This window comes from Prionailurus viverrinus, chromosome E3 (genome assembly GCF_022837055.1).
Source record: "Prionailurus viverrinus isolate Anna chromosome E3, UM_Priviv_1.0, whole genome shotgun sequence".
Classification (NCBI taxonomy): Eukaryota; Metazoa; Chordata; class Mammalia; order Carnivora; family Felidae; genus Prionailurus; species Prionailurus viverrinus.
Genome location: NC_062576.1, coordinates 10,119,189 through 10,142,704, shown reverse-complemented (window position 1 = coordinate 10,142,704; position 23,516 = coordinate 10,119,189). Strand labels below are relative to the sequence as shown.

The 23,516-nt window shown below is 54.7% G+C and overlaps 2 protein-coding genes and 1 long non-coding RNA gene across 11 annotated transcripts in view; 2 read left to right on the top strand and 1 right to left on the bottom strand.

The window, feature by feature from the left end:
• The first annotated feature begins 935 nt into the window (after positions 1-935).
• NSUN5 (NOP2/Sun RNA methyltransferase 5) lies at positions 936-14,174 on the top strand. Of its 5 annotated transcripts, none has more exons than XM_047837507.1 (11): positions 936-1,070; positions 1,165-1,287; positions 1,765-1,942; positions 2,044-2,152; positions 12,284-12,422; positions 12,613-12,620; positions 12,978-13,156; positions 13,341-13,551; positions 13,625-13,765; positions 13,855-13,960; positions 14,051-14,174. In XM_047837507.1, the coding sequence occupies exons 1-11, from the start codon at positions 978-980 to the stop codon at positions 14,063-14,065; spliced, it is 1,302 nt and encodes a 433-aa protein (XP_047693463.1). In that variant the 5' UTR covers positions 936-977; the 3' UTR covers positions 14,066-14,174. The 5 variants fall into 5 exon arrangements, with proteins under 5 accessions (XP_047693463.1, XP_047693462.1, XP_047693464.1 ...); XM_047837506.1 differs by having other exon boundaries at positions 12,505-12,620; XM_047837508.1 differs by having other exon boundaries at positions 12,481-12,620; positions 12,978-13,116; positions 13,463-13,551.
• The window catches only part of POM121C (POM121 transmembrane nucleoporin C), a 53,673-nt gene continuing 44,324 nt past the window's right edge, over positions 14,168-23,516 (bottom strand). For all 5 annotated transcript variants that reach the window (XM_047837502.1, XM_047837503.1, XM_047837500.1 and 2 more), the window contains 8 exons: positions 22,850-22,941; positions 22,135-22,208; positions 21,574-21,698; positions 21,353-21,455; positions 20,744-20,920; positions 18,293-19,897; positions 16,878-17,000; positions 14,168-16,445 (listed from right to left, as the gene is read on the bottom strand). In XM_047837502.1, coding sequence (XP_047693458.1) covers positions 16,348-16,445; positions 16,878-17,000; positions 18,293-19,897; positions 20,744-20,920; positions 21,353-21,455; positions 21,574-21,698; positions 22,135-22,208; positions 22,850-22,941 — 2,397 coding nt within the window. In that variant the 3' untranslated portion in view covers positions 14,168-16,347. The remainder of the gene's footprint in view (positions 16,446-16,877; positions 17,001-18,292; positions 19,898-20,743; positions 20,921-21,352; positions 21,456-21,573; positions 21,699-22,134; positions 22,209-22,849; positions 22,942-23,516) is intronic.
• LOC125153964 (uncharacterized) lies at positions 16,116-23,194 on the top strand. Its single transcript, XR_007147629.1, has 3 exons — positions 16,116-16,235; positions 21,253-21,337; positions 21,741-23,194. It is a non-coding gene; the product is annotated as an uncharacterized LOC125153964 (long non-coding RNA).

The window sequence follows — 23,516 nt, the reverse complement described above, 5'->3', positions numbered from 1 at the left end:
ATGGGGGCTTGGGACAGAGGCAAATACTGCAAAATCCCTGTTCTCCTAGAGTTCAGGCTGGGGACACTTTCCCGTAAATGAATGATTACAATGCCTGAAAAGCTAGCCATTTGGAAACAAAGAGCTCTTCCTCACATCATGTGCAAACTGAATTATAAATGGGTTAAAGATTTAAGTGTGAAGAAATGAAGCCACGATTTCTATATTATAAAGGTGTGAAGGGATTTCCAAGCATGACACCAAAGGCAGACACCATAAAAGTTTGTAAAAAGTGAAGACGTTTTTTATAGTTTTATAAATGTTGTCATAAACATTTACAGTTGTCCAAAACAACTATAAGCCACATTAAAGGCAAAAACAAACTGGAGGGGCGCCTGGGTGGCTCAGTCGGTTGAGCCGCCGACTTCGGCTCAGGTCATGATCTCACGGTCTGTGAGTTCAAGCCCCGCGTCGGGCTCTGTGCTGACAGCTCGGAGCCTGAAGCCTGTTTCAGATTCTGTGTCTCCCTCTCTCTGACCCTCCCCCGTTCATGCTGTGTCTCTCTCTGTCTCAAAAATAAATACACGTTAAAAAAATTAAAAAAAAAAAACTGGAAAAAATAACACCTAAGACGAGCTATATATGGTCAATATAGAAAGGACACTAAGGGATGCTGTAAGAGTGACCAAAAGACATTAGCATGTTACCATAACAGATTACGAAGGACCAATAAGCATAGGAAAATAGTCAACCTCAGGGAAGTTAAAACAGCAGCAAAATTCCATTGTCTATGAGATTGGCAAAGATTTGTTAGAAAAAAAGCGAAGAGCTACGAAACAGGGAAACGCACTCCCAGGGTTCGGCCGCAAACACGCCCGAGAGCCTCGGAAGAGCTCTGGGGCTTCCGGGTCGGAACCTCCGTGCCCTTTGACTCCGGAAGTGCAGGCAGACAGGGCGGTACGCTTCGCGACAGAGCCGTAAAGGCGCGGGAGCAGAGCATGGCGCTCTACGCGACGGCAGCGTCCGTGCTGGCGGGCGTGGAGAGCCGGCGGGGTTCCATCAAGGGGCTGGTGTATGCCAGCAGCTTCCAGGTAGCGGGGTTCGGGGTTCGGGCCGGCGAGGGGCGGGAGGGGAGCCCGGGCGGGGGGCCCCTGCCTCAGCCGGTGTCCTCTCGGCCACGAGCAGAACGTGAAGCAGCTGTACGCGCTGGTGTGCGAGACCCAGCGCTACTCCTCCGTGCTGGACGCCGTGATCACCAGCGCCGGCCTCCTCCGCGCCGAGAAGAAGCTGCGGCCGCACCTGGCCAAGGTAGCGGGGCCGGGGGGCGGGGTGGGGCTGGGCTGTGAGCCCCCTCCGGACCTGGTCACCGCGCGGTACCGTCCACGGTGTGACTTCGGCAAGTCGCCCCTCTGAAATGAGGATGAGCACTCTTTAACCGGGTTATTTGAGGTGGGATGACAGTGCTTTAACTTCGAGCCGAGTGGAAGATGAAATAAGGACGAAAGTGCAAAGTAGCCCTGGCAGGGACACTGGCCGAAACAAATGGATGATGCTGACAAGGAGGAAGGTTGGGATCCAGAGCCCTGGGCTGAGCAGCCCTGGGGACAGGTTTCGGGACAGGGCTCAGCCGTAAAGCCGTAAAGCCGTTGTGATCCTGGGCGGGACACCTCACTTTCATCTGTTGCTGTCTGGATAGGTGATTGGTTCAGCGCTTGCGGTTCCAACACTATGGAGTTCCAAGACATTCACGTTTAAGGTTTTTTCTCTTTCTTTCCTCATCCCCAGGTACTAGTGTATGAGTTGTTGCTGGGAAAGGGCTTTAAAGGTGGCAGTGGGGGCCGATGGAAACCTTTACTGGACCGGCACCAGGCAAGGCTGAAGGCTGAGTTGGCCCGGCTCAAGGTTCATCGAGGTGTGAGCAAGAACGAGGACCTGTTGCAGGTGGAATCCAAGCCTGGCCCAGGTGAGCTTTCTCCCAGGAAGGAGTTGTGTGGAGGAGGGTAGCTCGCAGGCCTTGGGAAGAGAGGCCTCGATCCTGCCCACTCACTGCTGATTGCTTCCCAGCCTCTCAGGTGCCTCGGTTTGTGCGGGTGAACACTCTGAAGACCTGTTGTGATGATGCGGTTGATTACTTCAAGAGACAAGGTTTCTCCTACCAGGGCCGGGCTTCCAGGTGAGCTGAGAACCCCGCCTGGCTGCCCTCCTCCAGGGGAGGTGCCTGGGGGGCACTGGGAAACAGGGATCCGTTTCTTGGACTTTTCCGGCAGTTGCTTCCTCTCCTTCCAAGGCCTGTCTTCCTCTGTCCCTTAAACATGGATTCTTGTGGTTCTCTCCTATGTTCTTCTAATGCATCCCTCAATTTCTCGAACTCTTAATTCCTGCTTCTCGCCTGATGATTTGTGTCTCGCGGTCTAGACTTCTCTCAGTATTGCTACCCTCGGGGTCATATGAGTGGTAAACAGACCCCACAGTCACAGTGTGTGTCATACTAAATTCATCTCCCCTCTGAACTTTGCACCTTCTTCGTTTTAAATTGCTAAATCCTGTTTATTCAAAATTCAAGGTTTAAGAGAAATCCTTCCAAAGCAACATGCTTAAACACACGGCTGTTGGTTTATTTTGCAGTGTCCCCGCCCCCTTATAATTGACATAACATTAGTTTCAGATAGATGGCTAATGACTTTGTATGTATGTACACTGCGAAAGAATTGCTACAAGAAATCTAGTTAACATTTGTTACCGCACAGTTACAGAAAGTTTTTCTTGTGATGAGAACTTTTAAGATCTCTTAGCATCTTTTAAATATGCAAGAGTGTATTTTTATTAGTCACCATGCTGTATATTAGATCCCCAAGACTTCAAGTAGAAACTTGTACCTTTTGACTGTCTCTACCCCTTTTGCACACATGCCCCCCCACCCGTCTGCAGTCACAAATCTGTTCTCTGTATTTATGAGTTGGTTGGTTGGTTTTGGTTTTGGTTTTGTTTTTTTTAAAAAGAGAGTCCACCCAATAGAACATACAGTGTTTGTCTTTCTGTTTGATTTGTTTCACTTAGCATAATACTTTCAAGGTCCATCCGTGTGGTCACAAATAGCAAGATTTTATTCTTTTAGAGGGAACTGAATAATATTCCTATGTGTGTGTGTACACAGGTGTAGGTACACACATACACGTATATATAGTTACATATTTTTTTTTGCTCATCTCTTAGTTGACACGTCGACCACATCTTGGCTGTTATAGATAATACTGCAGTAAACAGGGTCCAGATATCTTTCTGAAGTAGTGTTTCCATTTTCTTTGGACAAATACCTAGAAATGGGATTGCTGGATCATATGGTAGTTCTATTTTTAATTTTTTGATGAGCCTCCATAGTGTTTTTCCACAGCGGCTGCACCAGTTAACATTTCCTCCAACAGTGCACGAGGACTCCCCTCTCTCCACATCCTCACCAACCCTCGTTATTTCTTTTGGGGAATAGCCATTCTCACAGGTGTGAGGTGATGTTTCATTGTGGCCTTCATTTCCATTTCCCCCGATGACTAATGATGTTCAGCACCTTTTCGTGTACTTCTTGGCCATCTGTTTGTCTTTGGACAACTGTTTAGATTCCTTACGTGTGTTTTAATCCCACCGCCCCCTTTTTTTAGTTAACTGTCGAGTTAGTGTTCTTTACATATTTTAGATATTAACTCCTTATCCAGATATGTGATTTGCAGATATTTTCTTCCATGCGGTAGGTTGCTTTTTCATTTTGTTGATGGTTTCCTGTGCCCTACAGAACTTCTTAGTTTGGCATAGTTCACCTGTTTATTTTTGCTTTTGCTTTTTGTTAGGAGTTGGAGCCAAAAAATCAAAAAAAGCAAGACAGATGTCAGGGAGCTTACCACCCATGTTTTCTTCCAGGGGTGTTCTGCTTCCAGGGCTCACGTTTAGGTCTTTCATCCATTTTGAGTTAGTTTCTGTGTCTGCTGTAAAGTAGGGGTCCCGTTTCGTTCTTTTGCGTGTGGCTTCAGTCTTCCCAACACCATTATTGAAGAGACTTTTTTTTTTTCCCCTGCTGTATATTCTTGGCTTCTCCGTCATAAATTGATCATTTAAGTATGGGTTTATTTCTAGGCTCTCTGTTTTGTCCCATTGATCTGTGTGTCTGATTTTATGCCAATGCCATACTGTCTTGATTTCTATACCTTTGTAATATAGTTTGAAATCAGGGAGTGTGGTATCTCCAGCTTTGTTCTTCTTTCTCAAGATTGCTTTGGCTCTTCAGGGTCTTTTGTGGTTCTACATTTTAGGATTGTTCTATCTGTAAACAATTCTATCGGAATTGATAGAGATCACATTGAACTTGTAGATTGCTTTGCTTGTAGTATGGACATTTTAGCATTATTCTTCCAGTCCATGAGAATGGACTATCTTTTCATTTGTTTGTATCATCTTTAGTTTCTTTCATCAGTATCTTAGAGGTTTTTTGTTTGTTTGTTTTTTCAAGAATAGGTAATTTTGTTTTATTATTACTATTACTATTATTTTTTAGTGTTTATTTTTGAGAGAGAGAGACAGCATGAGCAGGGAGGGGCAGAGAGAGAGAGAGAGAGAGGGAGACACAGAATCTGAAGCAGGCTCCAGACCCTGAGCTGTCAGCACAGAGCCTGATGTAGGGCTCTAACTCATGAACCATGAGAACCTGAACCAAAGTCAGATGCTTAACTAACTGAGACACCCAGGCACCCCATTATCTTATAGTTTTAAGAGTACAGGACTTTCACCTCTTTGAATTTTTTTGGATACAAGTGTAAGTGGGATTGTTAATTTCTTTTTCAAGATAATGTTGGTTTGCAACCTCGTTGGGAGCTTCCCAGATATAATCTGAAACCAGCTCCCAAACACAGAGGGCAGGGCCAGAGAGGGAATGAAAAAAGAGGCAGGCTGCTCCAGATTGATAGGTGGCAGGTTTAATAAGCAAGGGAACTTCTATACGAGGCTTGTCTTGGGTAACTGGAAGGCAAGTACATCTTTGCCCCCACCTGCCAGAATCTTGAAAGTTTATTGAGAGGCCTTAATTGGGTTCAGTCACATACAGGCCCCACGTTGGAGATATTGTAGGTTCAGGTCCAGAACACTGCAATAAAGCAAGTGGAATGAATTTTTTGGTTTCCCACTGCCTATGAAAGTTATGTTTCTACTATACTGTGATCTCGTATGTGTATAGAGCATCATGTCTAAAAAAAAAAAAAAAAACAACAACTGTATTTTAAAAATACTTTATTGCTAAAAAAATGTTGAGCATCACTTGAGTTTTTGGTGAGTCAGAATCACTAATCAGAGATGACCATAATTAATAATGAAGAAGTTTAAAATATTGTGACAATTCCAAAAACATGACCCAGAGACAAGAAGTGAGCAGACAGCGTTGGAAAAATGGCGCCTTCAGTTTGTAAAAAATGCACTTATCTGTGAAGCACAAAATGCAATGAAATGAGGTATACCCGTATACTGTCCATATGGTCTCAACACCATGACCCTGTCTCAAGGCTTTGTCCTTGGAGCATCCTCTGGTGGAGAAGGCGAGTGGGAATGCCCATCCCAAGGATAGGGAAAGAGGGGAGGAGCCTCTGATTGCCGGGGTCCAGCTCACAGGTCAACTGGTAGTCATGTCCTTTCAGTGACCTCCCTCCACACTAACCCCTGTGACAAGCTCTTAAAATCCTACGTGACTGTTTTCCTCAGTGTGCCCTGAGCGGTCAGTGAGGGTCTCACGAGCACGGAGATAGCTCCTTTGGTAGCTGGCTGGCTGCCCTGGAGGCAGAAGCCACAGCAACGGTACAGGCACGTGCAGAAGAAAACAGATGAAGGCAGACATTCCCCAAATCAGTGATAACTTCTTCCTCCAAGAACCCCAGGATCCAAACCATTGATTTCTTAAAATCCTCTAGGCTGGAGGTCAGATCACTCAGGGCATTTACTTGTGTCCTTAGATGATTTTAGTAAAGATGGTACTTTAGTGGATTCATCAGATACAAACATAGAACATTCTGTTTGGATAATGGCACAGGTGCTTCCTTGTGAGGCAGTAATAATTTCCAAGGCCATCCTGTTTTGGAGGGCAGCTTTTGTTATTAGAGACATTTCAGTGTTCTGTAAGGACCGGCTTTACTGGCTGCCATTCACAGTGGGCTGGGTGAATTTCATAAGGGCTTCTGTATGTGCTAGAATGTCCTCCAGTTTCACGGAAGGAACAGAGGCACCACCCAAATGATCATATCCTCACAGACGACAGACTGTGCCCATCTGGCCTCGAGGAGAGGGAGGTTGGCAGCTTTAGTTTCTTGACCAGGTTGACCACAGCATGAGTGTTGGCGGGGGGGGGGGGGGAGGGGAGGCGGCGCTGTCCGCCATGAGGAGATGGGACTGGGGGGTGCATGTGCCAGACCGGGACCCCCACCTCCGACCCTCTTCCAGGAACGCGTGTGCCATTCCAGGTGGGGTGCCGTTCTGCAGGTGCAGCTTGCCGCAAGGCAGCGGGATCCTGGGGGAGACGGGTAGCTCCCCACCTAGGTGTGGGACATCCCAGCGTGCGTGTCAGTGGGTGACTCCTTTCCCAGGCGTGGTGGAGCCTGGCGTGCTCAGTGGCCGCACGTTGCTCCACGGTAAGGGGGCGGCAGCTGTTTGCTTTATGGTGTTGGGTGTCTCGGCAGGGTCCCCGGTCTGGCATATGGGGCAGCAGGCCCTACCGGTGGATCGTCCGGACGTACTAACGGCAGGGACGGTGCCTAGTCCACCCAGCCAAGGTGGTTTTCTGTTAGTGATGTAATCTGCTTGTTACAACATCCCTTTTTCCGGGGCGCCTGGCTGGCTCAGTTGGTTAAGTGTCGGACTTCGGCTCAGGTCATGATCTCACAGCGTGTGAGTTCAAGCCCCGTGTCGGGCTCTGTGCTGACAGCTCGGAGCCTGGAGCCTGCTTCGGATTCTGTGTCTCCCTCTCTCTCTGCCCCTTCCCTGCTCATGCTCTGTCTCTGTCTCAGAAATAAAAACGTTAAAAAAAAAAAAGTTAAACATCTCTTTTTCCTGACTGCCGGTCCTGCTGCTTGCAGGGTGTGTGGGTGAAGGATGCTCCATTCAGTATCATGTTCTTCTGCCCGGTCTTGCACGTCACGGCCTTTCAAACGTGACCCCCAGTCACTGGTCGATGAGGATGTCTCTCCACGGTCTTTTTCAGTCTCCCAACGGTGGTGGCCCAGTTGGTGCGGCGGCCAGGAAAGCTCAGGTTGGGCCAGATGTGATAACCACGCAAACCGAGTCGCAGTTAGAACCCTCGCTTGGAGGGAGGGGCCGGTCCAGTCAGTTTGCCAATTCCTTACTGGTTGGGAGCTCAGGAGGATGGCCGCAGGCACCTTTGGCAGTTGCCTCGGGCAACTGTGTGTTATTTAGAACACACAGGTCGTGTTACCGGGTGAACCAAGTCAAGTCACCGCGTCTGCGGGGCAATCTGGCTTCCTCGGCAGCAGGCCGCCCCGCCAGGGGGCGACGGTGGGTCGGCTTCCTCCGCGCCTAGTCCGCGTTGCATTGCTAGGGCTCGTACCTGAGCTAGGGCATCAGTTTCTTGACTGCCAGGGGGCGTCAGTGCCTTCGGAGCCGGGGTGTGGAGACCGGTGAGGCCTGCCTTGGGCTCCTGCAGGGGAACCACGGGTCTTGTCATATGCCCTGACCGCACAGGGGCTTATTCACCATCCTCTGTCCGAGCCGCGGGACCAGTGCCCTTGGCGCAGCCTGCTGCCCGTGCGGAGGGTTAAGGGCCAGGGCTCTGAGAGATCACCAGTCAGAACGCTCTCTGTGCTGTTTCTTCCTGAGAGGCTCTGCCTGGAGCAGCGTGGGGCACACTGCTAGAAGCTGTTGCCCCCCGCCCAGGGGGACGGGGCGGAATGCGTGGCTTCTGTCTCCTTCCAGAGCCGAGACCCAAATTCCAGGGGCACCCTTCCCGTCTGTTGTCTCTGCCACAGCGCCCGCCCCACACCTTCCAGAGTCACAGACACCTTGAACTCCAGTGGCAGCCCTGCTTGGGGGACGCCCAGGGCTTTCATCTGTCCCACTGGTATTTTTGCCTTTTCATAGGCGGCCCGCTCTCTGATCCCTGCTTGCACACGTGCACTTTCTTTACCGGGCGGTATAGAGGACCCGGCACTGTGCCAGGTAGGGAATAAGAGGCCTCCAGACTCCAAAAACCCCTGCAGAGGCTCACACACATCTTCCACGTTCTTAGGGGCTGGATAAGTGTGCCTTCTGGCAATCACGGCGTCTGTGACAAGGCGGGTCTTACCCGACCAAACGATTCCCAAAACCTTGGGGCAGTGTCTGGGCCTGGAATGTTCCGTGGGCTCACTGCCCAGCCTCTCTCAGATCTCCAGCAAAGCCTGCAGGATGTCCTGCGAGAGAGAGGCAGGTCTGCACATGTGACCATTATCGCGTTAATGTGGAGGGCCCATCTTACAGGTCTCTGGCTGCCATGCCATGACATGGTGGGGTTGTGCAGGTGACCTTGGGGGAGCACTTGAAAGGTCCAACATTGGGGCACCTGGATGGCTCAGTCAGTTAAGTGTCCAACTCTTGATAGTGGCTCAGGTCGTGATCTCACGCTTTGTGAGGTCCTGGTTGTCCCCCACCAGGAGCCTTCTGGCTCTTCTGTCTGCCCTGCTAGGCTGTTGGAAGGACTATGTGCAGGGCGCACAGTGCCCACTTGGCACAGATCTTAGGTAGTTCTTCCGGTCTCCCTGTGCGGCTTGTGTTGTTAGACAGTCACTCTTCGTGGGGGTAACAGGTTTACAGGTTCCCAGCTGCGTTTCCCCTCAGCACCGGCGTGAATTCACCGTAAGAGGCTTGCAGAGTTCAGCCCTGTGGGATGTCTGTGCCCGGTGTGTTCCCTCGTACTGGAGAGAGAGAAACCCCATATTCGCGGGCAGGGGCAGAACACCCAGCTTGCAGTGTCAAGGGACTTTCTTGACCGAAATTGTTGTTCGGGTTTTAAGGCTTTCCACGGGCTGACCTCTCTGTTCAGGTGGGGTCCCTGCAGCGATGCGGTCAGATCACATTTGCTTCCAGGTTACTTACTCCAGACCCTTCGTGGCCCATTGGGATAGCCTTTTTGGCTTTCTGAGCTCCCTCTCAGGCCCGGCTCTTCCCCACGACCCACACTCGTCCCCGGGACCGCTCCGCTTCCCCTAGATCAGCAGCACGTTGTCCAGCATCCATTCTAAGCGTTTTGTGGCACAAGTGGGCTCAGCGTGGACACCAGCATCCCGTCCCGGGGCTGGGGGTGGACTGGAGATCGTGTCGGCTTTCTTCCCTGCCATCATGTGGCCTGATCAGAGCCTTCAAAGACAGGTGCAGATGGCCCATCTCGCTCCCAGCCCCCCTGAGAATTTGTTATATCTCCTCTCTAGATTCCCAGGGTCCCACAAGCCCGGGGAGGTCCCCCTCACAGGGCCAAGCCTCCCCACGGGCTAGAGTAATCCGGTGTCTAAGGAAGGAAGTAGCGCCAGGCAGCCCCGACTGGAGGGCATCTCCACCTCGTGCGGGGTCAGGGAAAAGCCACTGCCCCGTGGCCGCACCAGCTGCGCCTGGCTGCTTTCCCTGGCTTTTTGCTGGAGCTTGGCAGCTACGTCGGTGAGCTCGGCAGGAGCAGACTCTCATCAGGAGTGTCTCCTGAACCGGGGACTGCCCTGCTGGCTGGGGTTGCCGTGGCTGTTCTTGCTTTCCCTTGTACCAGGGGTCCGCCAGCCCCGGTGCTTCGTCTGTTTTGCTGTCCACCGCCACAGCGCCCTCCACGTCCTCACTTTCCCAGCCGTGCGATCCGTGTGGTTAAAGCGGCCCGCCCTTCCCTGGGCGGCCCCGTGCTCGATCCACAGGCCGACGTATGGGCCACGCCTCCCCACGCAGAGGTCGCCGGCCAACTGCGGACTTCCCCTGTGGACGCCTTTCCCAAGGCCCGTGTCTTTGGTCTCCAGGCTTGTTCATCCATTGTTGGTTTGCAGCCTTTGATCTGAAACTGGCCCCTGTATGCAGAGGGCAAGGAGAGACCAAAGGTTGGGTAGGTGGCAGGTTTTTTGTTTTGTTTTGTTTTGTTTTGTTTTGTTTTAATGTTTTAGTTTTTGAGAGCATAAACAGCGGAGGGGTGGAGAGAGAGGTGAGACAGAGGATCCAAAGTGTGCTGACGGGCTGACAGCATTGGGCCCGGGCCGGGGCTCGGACTCACGAACTGTGAGATCATGACCTGACCCAAAGTCAGACGCTCAACTGACTGAGCCACCCAGGCGCCCCTAGGTGGCAGGTTTCATAAGCGAGGGAACATACACCTGCCTGCCAGAATCTTCAGTTTATACAGAGGCCTTAATGGGTTGTCTCGTACCTTCCAGATGGTCTCAACACCGTATTACTCTCTCAAGGCTGTGTCCTCAGGCAGCCTCTGGGAGGGGCGAAGGCAAGCAGGATGCTCATCCCAGGGCAGGGGTGAGGAGCCTCTGACTGCCCGGGTCCTGCTCCCAACAGGTGGTCACATCTTCTCTGTGACCTCCCCCAACAGACAGGTTGTCAGTGTGTAGAAACACAACAGATTTTTGCGTATGAATTTTGTATCCTGCACTTGACTGAACTCATTTATAAGTTCTAACAGTTTGGGGGCACCTGGGTGGCTCAGTTAAGCATCTGGCTCTTGATTTTGGCTCCGGTCATGATCTCACGGTTTTGTGGGTTTGAGCCCCCAGTCAGGCTCTGCACACTGACCTCGAGGAGCCTGCTTGGGATTCTCCTTCCCCTCTCTCTGCCCCTCCCCTGCTTATGCTCTGTCTCTCTCAAATACACTTAAAAAAAAAAAAATTCTGACAAGTTTTTTTGGTTGGGAGTTTTTAGGGTTTTCTATACATATCATCTGCAGATAGTGACCGTGTTACTTCTTCCTTTCCAACGTGGGCGCCTTTTTCTTCTTGATCTCGCCCAAATGCTCACCAGGCTTTGTTGAGTAACAGGGGTGAGAGTGGGCATCTCTGATCTTGATCTTAGAGGAAGGGCTTTCAGCTTTTCCCCACCGAGGATGTCAGCTGTGGGCTTTTCACATACGGCCTTTATTGTGGCGAGGCGTGTGCCTTCTGCACCTGCTTTGCTGAGAGTGTTTTTATCCTCAGTGCATGTTGAGTTTTGTCAGATGAGCCGATCAGGATTTTTCTCCCTCCTGTTGTGAGTGCCACGCAGCACGGGGATTGCTTTGTGGACCCTGAACCCATCCTTGCATCCCTGACCTTTGCCCCTTCTGCATTCCCTCTTAACCTGGCAGCTGACATCACCATCACGCAACCATTTGGTCAGGCCACGAACCCAGTCACCGGAAATGCTTCTCTTCTCGCCCTCGTCACTTACGCCCTTGCCTGCGGCATCTTTCTGCCCCCTCCCCCCATCCTGCCCGTGGTTTTCCGTCGTCTTTGGCAGAAGCAGCCCCTGACCTGGTCTCTCCGCCTCCAGACATGTCTTGTGGTCGGCCACAGAAAGATCTCCCCTGCCTAAACCGTCCTTGGCTCTCTTGTGCTGTGCCCACTGCTTCCGTTGCCCGCCACCGTTCCTGTGCACTCCCCGCTGCTCCCCTGCATTCCCATCCCCCTCATCCTGGGAAGCCGCCCCTGCGTCCGCCTTCCCCTTCTGTGGTAGACGGTCCTTCTGTCCTTCTGCCCGCAGCACGTGGTTGGGAGGCTGGGCGGTGCGCCAGGCAGTGGCTATTTGGGTTTGGCTTCCAGCTCTGCCCCTGTGGATGGCTTTCCGAACTGAGCATCGTTGTCGGCCCGCTTCGCGAGGGTTTGGAACATGACGCTTCCGTCTCCGCTCCTCACGTTAGGAGACCCCTGCCCCTGAGCAGTCAGCTCGGTGCCCGCCTCCCCAGGAGTGACCTCTGTCCAAGTTAGGTGGTTTTTTTGTTTGTTTGAGAGAGAGAGTGAGCCCGTGTGCACATACACAGGGCAGGGGCAGAGAGAGACAGAATTCTAAGCATGCTTGGTGCTGGCAGCCTGACATGGGGCTTGAGCCCAGGAACCTCAAGATCCTGACCTGGGCCGAAGTCGAGTTGGACACTTAACTGACCGAGCCACCCAGGCGCCCCTCTGCTGCCCATTCGTATCAAATCGATCCTGTCCCTCGCTTCCTGGCGGTCTGGAGCATCTGTCGCGTGAATGAACAGTTCAAGTGAGGAAACGTGTGAAACGGCCAGCCTGGCGCATAGCCCGGAGGAACTCAAGACGTGCCGATGCTTCCTGTTCCCTGGCAGCCTCGAGGACCTCCGGGCCCTCAAAGGGAAGTGCTTTCTTCTGGATCCCTTGTTGCCAGAGCTGCTGGTGTTTCCAGCCCAGACGGATCTGCACGACCACCCGCTGTACCAGGCCGGCCACCTCATTCTACAAGACAAGGTAGGGCAGGTGGGTGGGAAGGGGAGGACCGAGAGGGAGCCGGGCCTCTGTGCGCCAGCCCAGGGCCTGCTCTGCCTGCCAGGCCAGCTGTCTGCCGGCCGTGCTGCTGGCCCCGCCCCCCGGCTCCCATGTCATCGATGCCTGCGCTGCCCCAGGCAACAAGACCAGTCACTTGGCTGCTCTTCTCAAGAACCAGGGGTGAGTGCCATGGTCAGCCTGAGGGAGCTGGGGTCTGACCTTGTACTTGGAGGACGAGATGAGGAAAACTGTGACCCAGTGGGGGCTTGAAGGCCGAAAGGAGGATCTCCCTTTAAATATTCGCTTCTGGACCCAGAGCAGTTGGTGGCGGAGCCCGAAGCTCAGCTGCCCTCTGGGTGGCCGGTGCGAAGATAGGAATCCCTCAGCCCTTGGGGCAGAGTCTCCAGGTCAGGTCCCTCTAACCACTGTCCCTTCTCTTCTGTGTCCCTGTGAAGGGACATGTTCTCGTGTCAGAACTGTGGGCCCTGAGGTTCCCCGTGGATTCTCAGTTCACCCCGTCTCTCCCCTCTTCTCCAGCAAGATCTTTGCCTTTGACCTGGACGCTGGGCGGCTGGCGTCCATGGCTACCCTGCTGGCCCGGGCCGGGGTCTCGTGCTGCGAGCTGGCCGAGGAGGACTTCCTGGCGATACCGCCCTCCGACCAGCGCTACCGTCAGGTCCAGTACATCTTGCTGGATCCTTCTTGTAGCGGCTCTGGTGAGATGGGGACAGAGCCTGGCCACGGGACCTGCAGACGCGGGGCAACCGTGTGGCGGAAGGGGCAGCGGTTCGCTTTGGCCTCGGTCTAATACTGGTGACCCTGGGCAGACGTTGTCCCCTGCAGTGCAGGGATCTCGGTGCGAAACGAGGCCCATCTGCAGCTGACAGGCTTTGTCCCTAGGTATGGCGACCAGACAGCTGGAGGAGCCCGGGGCGGGCACACCTAGCAAGGCACGCTTGCAGGCCCTGGCTGGGTTCCAGCGGCGAGCACTGTGCCACGCGCTCACTTTCCCCTCCCTGCAGCGTCTGGTCTACTCCACGTGCTCCCTCTGCCAAGAGGAGAATGAAGACGTGGTGCGGGACGCCCTGCAGCAGAACTCGGGGACCTTCAGGTAGTGGGGACCCGCCGGGGTCCTGGGGAAGGGGGCTGCTGTCTTTTACCCAGAAGTCTGTTCACCTCCACAGGCTAGTCCCCATCCTCCCCTCCTGGCCCCACCGTGGCCTCGGCACTTTTCCGGGGGCTGAATGCTGCCTCCGGGCCTCCCCTGAAACCACGCTCACCGGCGGCTTCTTTGTTGCCGTACTTGAACGGGTGGAGGTGCCAAGGTGAGTGGGGGGCAGAGCGGGGGGGGGGGTTGCTGCTTGGAAGATGCCGGAAGACCCGGGCACCTCTAACTTAGGTACTTTCCTTCTAGCTCAGTCTCCCGGGCCGAAGCACCGGCACCTCCACCCGAGGCCGCCCCGCGGAGGAAGAGACGGCGCAGAGCGGCGGCCCCTGGGGTGCCGCCCCGCACCGAGCAGGTCTGCAGAGCTGTGCCTTGGGCGGGGGGACCCCGCCGTCCCGCAGCTCAGCCGGCGGGTTTTAAGGTTCTTTTCTTTTTATTGCTTTAGGAAGGAAAGCGGTAGCTGGAGGGAGTGTGTGGACTTGCCTGTCCCCTGGGCCCCTCCCCGGGCCGTGTTCTTGCTCGTGACAGCTCTGCCCACGGAAATAAAAAGCAGGACATGGTCTACGATAGATCACAGTTTTTTTTTTATTCTTAATGACATAAGCAAGGAGAAAAATCTCACATTCATACTAAAAATTCCAACTAGCCTCACAGGAATTAAGTCTTTATTTGTAATGGAAAGTCCCAGCCTCCCGTTCCTGTCCAGTGCACGTACGTGTACACACACACACACACACATACATACCCACACACACACACACTCAGGCCGTGCCGGGACACCCTCTTTGTGGGCTCCCAGGCCAAGTGTCCTGCCTGTGGACCTGAGGTAAACTAGCTCGGAACACTAACACTAACGAGGCTCTACCTTCCGGAAGGTATCGCTAGAAGCTTGGTTTCTAGACCCGTGCCCACCCCCCCCCCCCCCCCCAATCCTAACAGGGACTCGGGACTCGAGGTCCAGGCCTCTGGGCGCCACACACAGGTAAATACTGTCTGCTCTTCCTGGGGGGTGGGAAGGAGCAGTCCCCTGCGTCACACTCAACCTCAGTCACGAGGGGGGAGGGGGGACAAGTCACATCTACGTCACATTATTTATAAAATAAGAATTATGGTTTATAGAATGTGTCCCGAAGGGGCTCTAGTCCCTCAGGAAAGCTGCCTGGGACAGTCTGAGCCTCTTGTCCACACAGGCATAACTTAACTATACAGCTAGTTCCTAGTCAATAGCATTTATACTTAACCACCTCAGTGAACCAAGCTTGAAGGAATTTAAAAGGCAATTTAGCTTAAATACAAAAATAAATTTTTATTTCGTTAAAAAATGTTTAAATATTTTTTTCTTTTAATTTAGACACACGCATTCATACTTCTCCCAAAGAGGATGGGCATTGGCAGCAAGGCTCTTGGGCCTGGGGTATGTGATCTGGGAACAGGGGAAGAACGGGACGGAGGGGAGGCTCTGCTGAAGGGGGGTCGGGGTGGGGGGATGAATTTTGAAGCGTGGTTGGTTAATTTTGGTTTTCTAACATTCTGGGGAGGATCCAGCCCACGGTGGGGTCAGGTAGGCGGGAGGGAAACAGCAGAGGGAAGAGGACTTTGCTTCCCCCTCGGCCCCATCCTCTTGGGCTGCCAGCCCTTAAAGTCAAAACACCATTTGAAAATCCAGGAGTCAGCACGTGTAGCCATAAAGCGGTGCTACTTTCCACATTCAATTAGCGAGGCCCCAGAAACTTGAAACAGTTAAGTCCGGCACTACCAACATGCCGCCACTCATACAATTCAGTTCTTCCTCCAAACTCGATTCAAAGAGCAATAGACGTGAGCATCAGACAGTAACACAGGACAAGGCTTTAAACATACAACCCCGGGGAGGAGGCGGACGAGCCCCACGGAGGCCAGCGGGGAAGGCGGGCAAGGAGGCAGCGGGGGACATCCTGCCCACTCCCGGCACTCCCCCCACTCCCCCGGAGCGAGGTAGCTCCCCTGCAGCTGCCAGGCTAACAGTCTTGAGCCACCGAGCTTTTAGGGGCCAAACTGGCAGAGGGTTGAGGACAAACATGGACTCAGACTTGGCAGGAGGAAGTGGACCAGCAGGAGCAGCCCCACTGGGGTCTCCAAGGCAAAGCTAGATTCAAGGTCCTTTAAAAAGGAGTAGAGCCTGCGGGGAACCAGGGAGGGACGAAGCAGCAAGAACTGGGGAAGCAGAGTCCCCTAACGGGACCCGAGGAGAACCGCTTTTTATAGGCAAGCCAAGCAAGGTAAAGCCGCGGGGCTGACCCACTTCCCCGACTCCCATCATCCACTGCACGGCGGCGGCACGTGTGGGTAGGGCCGTGCCTACGACCTGCCAGGCGAGAGGAGATGGCTCTGGGGGCAAGGCGGGAAGGGAGGCCGCCTGACCAAGCTCATACACCAGACTAGAGTCAGGGGAGGACGAGGACCGTATGTACAGATGTTTCTTCAGTTTTCTCCAGCCTCACCACGGAGCCATTCAAGTAAAGGGATCAGGCTCCTGCCCTGCGCACCCCAACCCCCCTCCCTCGAGAGGCCAGGGGCTGCTTCCTCAAGGAGCAGGAACCGGCCACCGGGGCTGCCACCGCCTCCCTGGTGGCGGAAGCCAGAGATCTGGGGTAGGTTGCTTTATGGAACTAGAAGGGTCAGAGGCTCTTCCTAGCAGGTGCTGAGGTCCAGATGTGGGCAAGGAGGGGGCTTGGTGGGGGGGGTATGGAACGGGGACAAAGGCTATTTCTTGCGGGTGTGCTGCCTGCGGGCCTGCAGTCGCTGCCGAGCCCCCGGGGTCTTGGATCCTGCACCAATGGAAAATGAAGGGGCCGCCGATCCTGGAAAGATTCAACAAGGTCTCATCAGGGCAGCTGCTATCCGGGACACCTCCCTGGGTACCCTAATCTCTGGAAGGTTAGGCCGACAGAATCCGGTACTTAAACCGGGCTTCCCAAACAGTGGCAGCTGTGTGTGTGTGTGGGGGGGTGGTGGCTACTGAAAGTACAGAATCCCAGAACACCTGAGAGCGAGCAAGAAGGCATTTGCCCTTGGCTTTCCAGTGGTCTGAAACATTCCACCCTCAACTCCATACCTGGGCTTTGCCAATCTCGTAGCCAGGCCACATCTTTCTCATGCCTGTGAGCCTGATCTTTTCCAGGGAGCCCCAGAGCCAGGAACCTGCCAAGACCCACCCCCCTCCTCCACCTCCCCCCCGCCCCCCACCGCCCTCCTTCTTTGCAGAAAGAAGCAGGGTCATGCTGGCTGCTTACCGAAAGGTCCGACTCCAACAAAGCCTTGGGTGGGTGTTGAGGATGCCCCAAAGGAGAGACCACTGCCCGATGCGCCCACCCCGGGGGCAGGGGTGTTCTGACCAAAAGTGGGTGTGGAAGTGCCTAGAACGAAGAGACCGTAGAAAACGAGCGACTAGGCAGTGGGCAGAGGGCATAACAGCCGGGATAACGAATTGGGGGGTGTCCCCACAGGGCACCTCAGCCCTGGACCACCAAAGCTGGCTCCCTTGGTGGTAGAAGTGCCTCTCTGCCTGCTAACCACCGTGCTGCCTTTTGGCCACCTCAGGAACAGAGTCTCTGCATTCCTGGGGACACTCAACGCCCTCCACCCCCCTCGCCTCCACCTGGACCAGGTTACTTCCCTCTGTCATGACTAATTGAGTTCTGCCTCTGCCCCCTGTTTATCTGTCCCTTGGCATCAGAAACTGGAACCTTCCAAACACCCCACCAAGTGTGGGTCCTCTCGCCTTCCCATGGCCACGTTCAAAGTCCAGTCCTGCCACCGCCTCCCCCCACAGGCCTCAGGGAGTGCCGGCCGCCTCGCTCCCAGTCCTGACCTCGCACCCCACTCCCACCCCGTCACCCCTCACCGCTGCCCGGGACCGCCCAGCACCCAGATGGCCACCGCGAGCACTTCAAGTATCGCCCCCACCTTGCCGAGCCCCGCCCCTCTCGCGGCACCAGCTGGAGCTGTGACAGGCGCGCCTGCACCCGTTCTCCACCTCAGTCTGGATGTCGCTGATTAACAACGGCCGGCCTCGCTTTAAATTCATAACCGCGATTCTCCAACGTTCTCGTTACATTCCTTTCCCCACTCTCCAAACGACCATTTCATGATGCCCTCCTCTGTACACGGACCTCCCCAAGACCTCTCCCGTTTCCTGAAGAAAGCACGCTATCAGGATCAGAGCTCCTTGGGAGTCTCTTTCCACGTGGCAAATCAGATCACTTCGTTCTTCTGCTTGAAATTCTACCAGGATTTCCCTCAATACTTAAATCCAAACTTAACCCTGGCCACGTGTGACCGTCAACTCTGCCTCCCCACATCATTCTGGAGCACTTCTGTTCTTCGATCCTCTAGCCACACGTCACTTTTCGCTGTTTGTGACCAGAGCTTGCTTCCGCCCCCGGGCCTCTGCGCCAGCTCTCCTGCGCCCGAAGAGTGGGCTCTGGCTCACGCCTACCCACCCATGCTCCCAACCCCTGCATCACAGACGGGGAGTCTTGGCTCAAACTGCCTCAAAGGCCCACCTCCTCGACCACCAGACCGTCTTCCCCCAGGACGCACAGCTCCCTGACCCTGTATCTAATGTCAGTCACCGCCACACCGTAAAGCTCCGAGGGCGGCCGGGGCCAGCACTCAGAGCAGCACCCGAGTCCGTTCCTCATCTTACCTCCGAACACGGGCTTGCTCTCGGGCGCGCTCGCCACACTGAAGGCAAAAGGTGTGCTCTGGCTGGGTGCGCCCAACGTGCTCTGACTCAAGCCTCCTCCGAAAGGCGTCGTGCCGCCGGCGGTCCCGCTCTGTCCTGTGCCGAAACTGAACGCTCCAGAAGCAGAGCTGGTGCCGGGGGTGGCCGCGTTGATCCCGAAGCCCCCGCCGCCGGCCGAGCCCCCGAACGTGAAAGGCGCCAGCGTCGTGCTGCCGAACACGGAGCTACCGGTCCCGCCGCTGGTGGTCTGGGTCGTAGCTCCGAAGCCGGAGGCGGCGGCCGCCCCAAAGGAGAACACGGACGTGCCGCTGCCGAAGGCTGGCTGGGTGCTGGCGGGGGCGCCGAAGGCAGACGCCGTGGGCTTCAAACCGCCGAAGCCGGACGGCGTGGTGCCGCCGAAGGCGGGCTGGGCCGGGCCGGGCGCTGGGGTCGCAGCCGGGGCTGCGGCCGCAGAGTTCCCGAAAGCGAAAGAGCTGCCGAAGCTCGGGGCGAGGGCCGGCTTGGCGGCGCCCTGCTGCTGCCCGTCGGCGGCCCCGAACGTGGGCTGGGGGTTGGCTCCCGGGTACGAAGAGAGGGGGGGCTTGGTGCTCGAGCCGAAGGGAATGTGGAACGCCGGGGTGGCGGCGCTAGTGAAGGTCGGCGCCGGCTGGCTGCTGGTGACCGGGGCGGGGGTGCTGAGGCCGCCGCCGAAACCGCCGAAGCCGGTGGTGCCGCTGCCGCTGGCGGTCGTTGGCGCGGCCCCGGGGGGGGACTGGACAAAGGTCGTGACCGTCGTCGAGGCGGGCGCGGCAGGAGGCTTGCCGAACTGGAATATAGAGCCCACGGCCGGGGTGAAGCTGGCACCGGAGGCAGGGGGAGCCCCGAAGAGGAAAGGCTGGGCAGCGGAAGTGGTGGTGCTGGTCACGCTGCTCACACCAAAGCTGAACGTGGGCTTCGAAGCAGAGTCTGTGGACGTGCTGGCTGTACTCGTGGGAGCCACGGCTGAGGTGGCACCGGCCTGGCCGGTGAAAAGAGGGGTGCTCGTGGCAGTGGCTGGAACGGCCGTCTGACTGAAGAAGGGGACCGACGAGGGCACAGACGTAGGGGGCCCGATGCTGCCGAAGATCGGCTCGAAAGTGAGCTTGGGGCTGCTGGCAGGCGCAGGGAGGGCAGAGCCGGAAGGGGTCGCGGTGGTGACCTTGGATGGGCTGGATGGCAAAGGGCCCTCATTCTCGCTTTTTGGTGGGGCCAGAAAGATGGGCTTGAACATGGGAGATGCCGAGGACACGGCGGGGGCTGTGGAGGTAGGGGGGTCGGCAGGTGGGGTGCTCAGCATTCCCAAAAGAAGACTTTGCTTCGGGGTGGGTGACGGGGCCGATGTCTCAGCCTGAGGAGCTGGAGGGGACTTGGTGGGGTCAGTGGCTGGGATCGGGGAAGCAGCAGGGGTCAGCCCTAAGAAAGCGGCTGTGGATTTGGAGTCCGAGGAGGTGCCCGGAAGGGGTCCCGACTGTGAAGACCCAAGAGGGGCCGGAAGGCTGGGTGTCTTCGGAGGTGTGTGGGCCCCAGTGGTTGCCACTCCAGCAGATTCTGGAAGAACAGAGAGTAAATTCTGAATACCTCAAACGTGATGGCATTCAACGCTTCTCTCCCTAGCACCGTGCCGGGGATTCAGAGTCCGTCAACAAATTGTGACGACATCCACACCACAGACCCTTGAAGTATCCACCCCTTAAAATCAAGGAAACATTATTTCCACCCTTCCCCGATCGCAGGATACGAGGGGATACGATGTGGCCTCACTGGGGGGTAATGTGTAGAAACTAAGGAAAACCCAATCACCCGAACTCCAGTCCCGTTAATTTCCCAGATGCACCTTACTTACTACTCGTCCAACAAAGACTACCTGTTTGCCTACTGTGCTGAGTGCAGGGCACATAACCACGATTGGAAGAGTCTCTGCCCTTGAGCCCTGGGACGGGCTGATGCCGGACAGACTACTCTACGTTAAAGGGCAACGAGAGGAGTGTGGGCACATGCAGTACCATGAAGGACCCTTGGAAACCTAGAGGGAAAAATGACGTCCTCTTGTGCCTGTGGTCATGTGACAAGACTTGGTCGCCATGGGATCACATTTACATCTCAGAGCCACCTCAAAGGTAAACGTGTGCATTTTACAGAGGACAACAGCAAGGCTCTGAGTGGCTCTGGCCTCCAGAGCCTCCGACTGCTAAGACTAAGCCGCGGACCCCCTTCCCTAGAACCTCCTGATGAGAGAATTCTGAAGCTTGGAAGCGTGCGCCAGCTCAGGACTGCTGAGCCACAGCGAGTTCAAGCTCCCGAAGACCTTCAGGGACTGGCAGGCATGACGCCTTTACTCCACGTGACCCATGGACGGATGCCATTCGACGCCGCAGATGGAGCTCGCCCACTCACCCGAGGAAGGGGGTGGGCCTGCAGAACTCTGCTTCTTCTTCAAGCTCTCCAGCAGCGGGTTGGGGCTTGGGGCTGGGAGGGTGGCTGGGGAGGCGGCGGTCCCAGTAGTTGGCAGGGTAAACGTCAAAGAAGGTTGAGTAGTAGGGGGCTTCTCGGTGCCAGAGTTAGAAGCCGTATCTAAGGAGAAAGAAAGGTGCTGGGAAATTCTTTCCAGGGGCACATCACGTAGCACGAGACGCTCACGGACTCGGTATCTGCTTATTTAGAAATGCTTCCCCTGGGGCACCTGGGAGGCTCCAGGTGAGCGACTAACTTCAGCTCAGGTCATGATTCACGGTTTGTGAGTTCAAGCCCTGAATGGTCAGTATGGAGCCTGCTTGGGATTCTCTCTCTCTCCTCTCGCTCTCTGCCCCTCCCCCATTTGGCATTCTCTAAATAACTTAAAAAAAAAAAAAAAAAAAGCAAGAAAGAAATGCTTCTCCTTGATTCCAATGCTCATTGTTCTCCAGATTCCACTGAGGCCTCAAAAGGATTTGTCAGATGAGAAAGATCCAAATAAAACCAGAGGAAACTCCTCTTTGCAGCCTGAAGCTGGTCAGTCTTCCTTACCAGTCCCATCCTCCAAGGCCTTGTTAAACCACCGCAGCGAAGCTCTTTTTTCCAAATCTAGATCTTCGGCAGTGATGGAGTAGCCAAGCTGGGGAGGTGGGGGCTGCCAGAGAGAAAGACGAGAGGCCCATCAGGGAAGTTGGAAGAAACCTGTATTGAGCTACCCTAGAACTTGGGGATGCCGAGCTGGGGTGGGCGGGTGTGGACAGACAAAGCCATACCAGGGTCAGCCGAGCCCCTCGCCGGGAGGGTAGGAGCTGAATCTTTCGCTTCCGCTGCCCAGAGCTGCCAGGTGTGGGAGGGGAGCTCCACGAGTTCTGCGCCTTCCATGTGGTTGTATCTGCAGCTAAAGAAACAACATGGACTTGTTTTCTTCCTCCTCTTCCAGAAATGGCCAAGTTTGTCTATCCACTTGGTTTTTAACACTGAATTCTCACTGGTTATGTCTGAAAGATTTGGTCTTCCGTGGATGGGGTCTTGGAGAGTTTGCAAGACGGTTTCTGCCAGGAGGGTATCAAGATAACTGCTCCAAACACAGGCATACAAGTGCTTACTGACAGTAGTCACCCAGGCTGCTCAGAGGCCCCCACCAGCGCTCGTCGCCAGCCCACAGATCCACTGGCCGGTGCCGTAGCTGCCTGTGCCACAGACCACAGACCTCTGCACCTACCAGGTCCTGCACACAGCGATGCTCAGCGCATGCTTCCGGATGAGCAGGGGTCTCACATGCTCCATAAACACTCCCACCACCAGAAGCCACTCCTGTGCGCTTCACAACCTACCCTTTTCTCCCTGGGCCTCCTTGTCTGTTGCCAAAGGAGTTGAAGAACTGGAGCGGTGAGAAAGCTCGTCCTCTCTGAGGGCAGAAGAGGCAGAAGCGCATTTAGAAAGACTTCCTGATACAGAGTATCGGGTAACTACTTACAGCCTCGTAACTACCAACGCGGCCAAAGTCTAGAACAACTGTGATTTAAGATCACAGGCCAGGACAAAAAATAAGAGAAATCAAAAGGAAATTCCTACAAAACGAAGGGAGAAGTTCATGGAAGCCACGGAGAAACCTCTGTCTCACAACAAGCACGAAACGAGAACCTTCACAACCTTACTTACACCTCGCCCAGTTCCCGAGAGCTGTAGCCACAGAGCTGACCCCTAAGAGCAGCTGTCTAGTCGCCTGTTGGTGCCTGGAGATTAGCTGGGGTCCAGAACATGAACTCTCCTGCCCCTGCCATGATTCTCTGTGCCCCCTCTACCCTGTGGCCTTTGCGTTCACACCCCAGGCACTTGTGCTGCACGATGAGGAAGAGAGCCAGAGGCTCCAGGGTCAGCACAGAAGACATTTAAGAGGCGAGAGCAGTTTGGGCAGGTACTTCACTGTCCTTCTGGAGGGCAATCTTGGATCCTCCGGATCGGAGCCGCAGGAGGCCTAAGAGCCAAGTACGTGTGCTTCCTTTCCTGCCCTCTCATTAGTCTGCAGTGCAAACAAGGACCCGTTACCTTATTTTCTTTGCTGGCCTCTCTGGTGTCTGCGAGCGGGATGAGGCTGGGCTGGAGAACGGTGACAAGCTGGGCCCGCTTCTCTTCCAAAGCTAAAAGGCAAAAAGCAGTGACATGATTACCCTACTGGACAGCGTGACATCCGCCTTCAATACAACTCTGTATTCTGTTCATCACCACACACAGGGTCTCCTCCTCAGTGACAAACATCTTTTGTGGAGCACCTGGCTGACGTAGTGGAGCATGAGACTCAATCTCCGTGTTGTGGGTTCGAGCCCCACGTTGGGTGTAGAGATTACTTAAAAATACGATCTTTTAAAACAAAAAAGGAGCACCTGGATGGCTCAGTCGGTTAAGCATCTGACTCTTGATTTTGGTTCAGGTCATGATCTCACGGTTCGTGGGTTCAAACCCCACACTGGGCTCCTTGCTGGCAGCGTGGAGCCTACTTGGGATTCTCTCTCTCTCCCGTTCTCTTTGCCCCTCCCTGGTGCATGAGCTTCCTCTCAAAAATAAATTTAGAAAAATAAAAATAAAGAAAAACATTTCTCTGTGAAGGAAGGCCCCTGAAGGAAAGTCAGTTGCCAGTATTAACTACGGGGAAAAAATCTGAACAAGTAAGGAAATGCTAACTAATAAAGTACAAGGAACAATGTACTTTTTGCAT

What these genes read in the sequence shown, in the direction of transcription:
- NSUN5 (XM_047837505.1), top strand. Translation starts at nt 978, where the DNA reads ATGGCGCTCTACGCGACGGCAGCGTCCGTGCTGGCGGGCGTGGAGAGC. An exon ending in GGAATCCAAGCCTGGCCCAG is followed by an intron (nt 1,943 to 2,043) that starts GTGAGCTTTCTC and finishes ATTGCTTCCCAG; the next exon opens with CCTCTCAGGTGCCTCGGTTT. An exon ending in TCCTTCTTGTAGCGGCTCTG is followed by an intron (nt 13,157 to 13,340) that starts GTGAGATGGGGA and finishes CTTTGTCCCTAG; the next exon opens with GTATGGCGACCAGACAGCTG.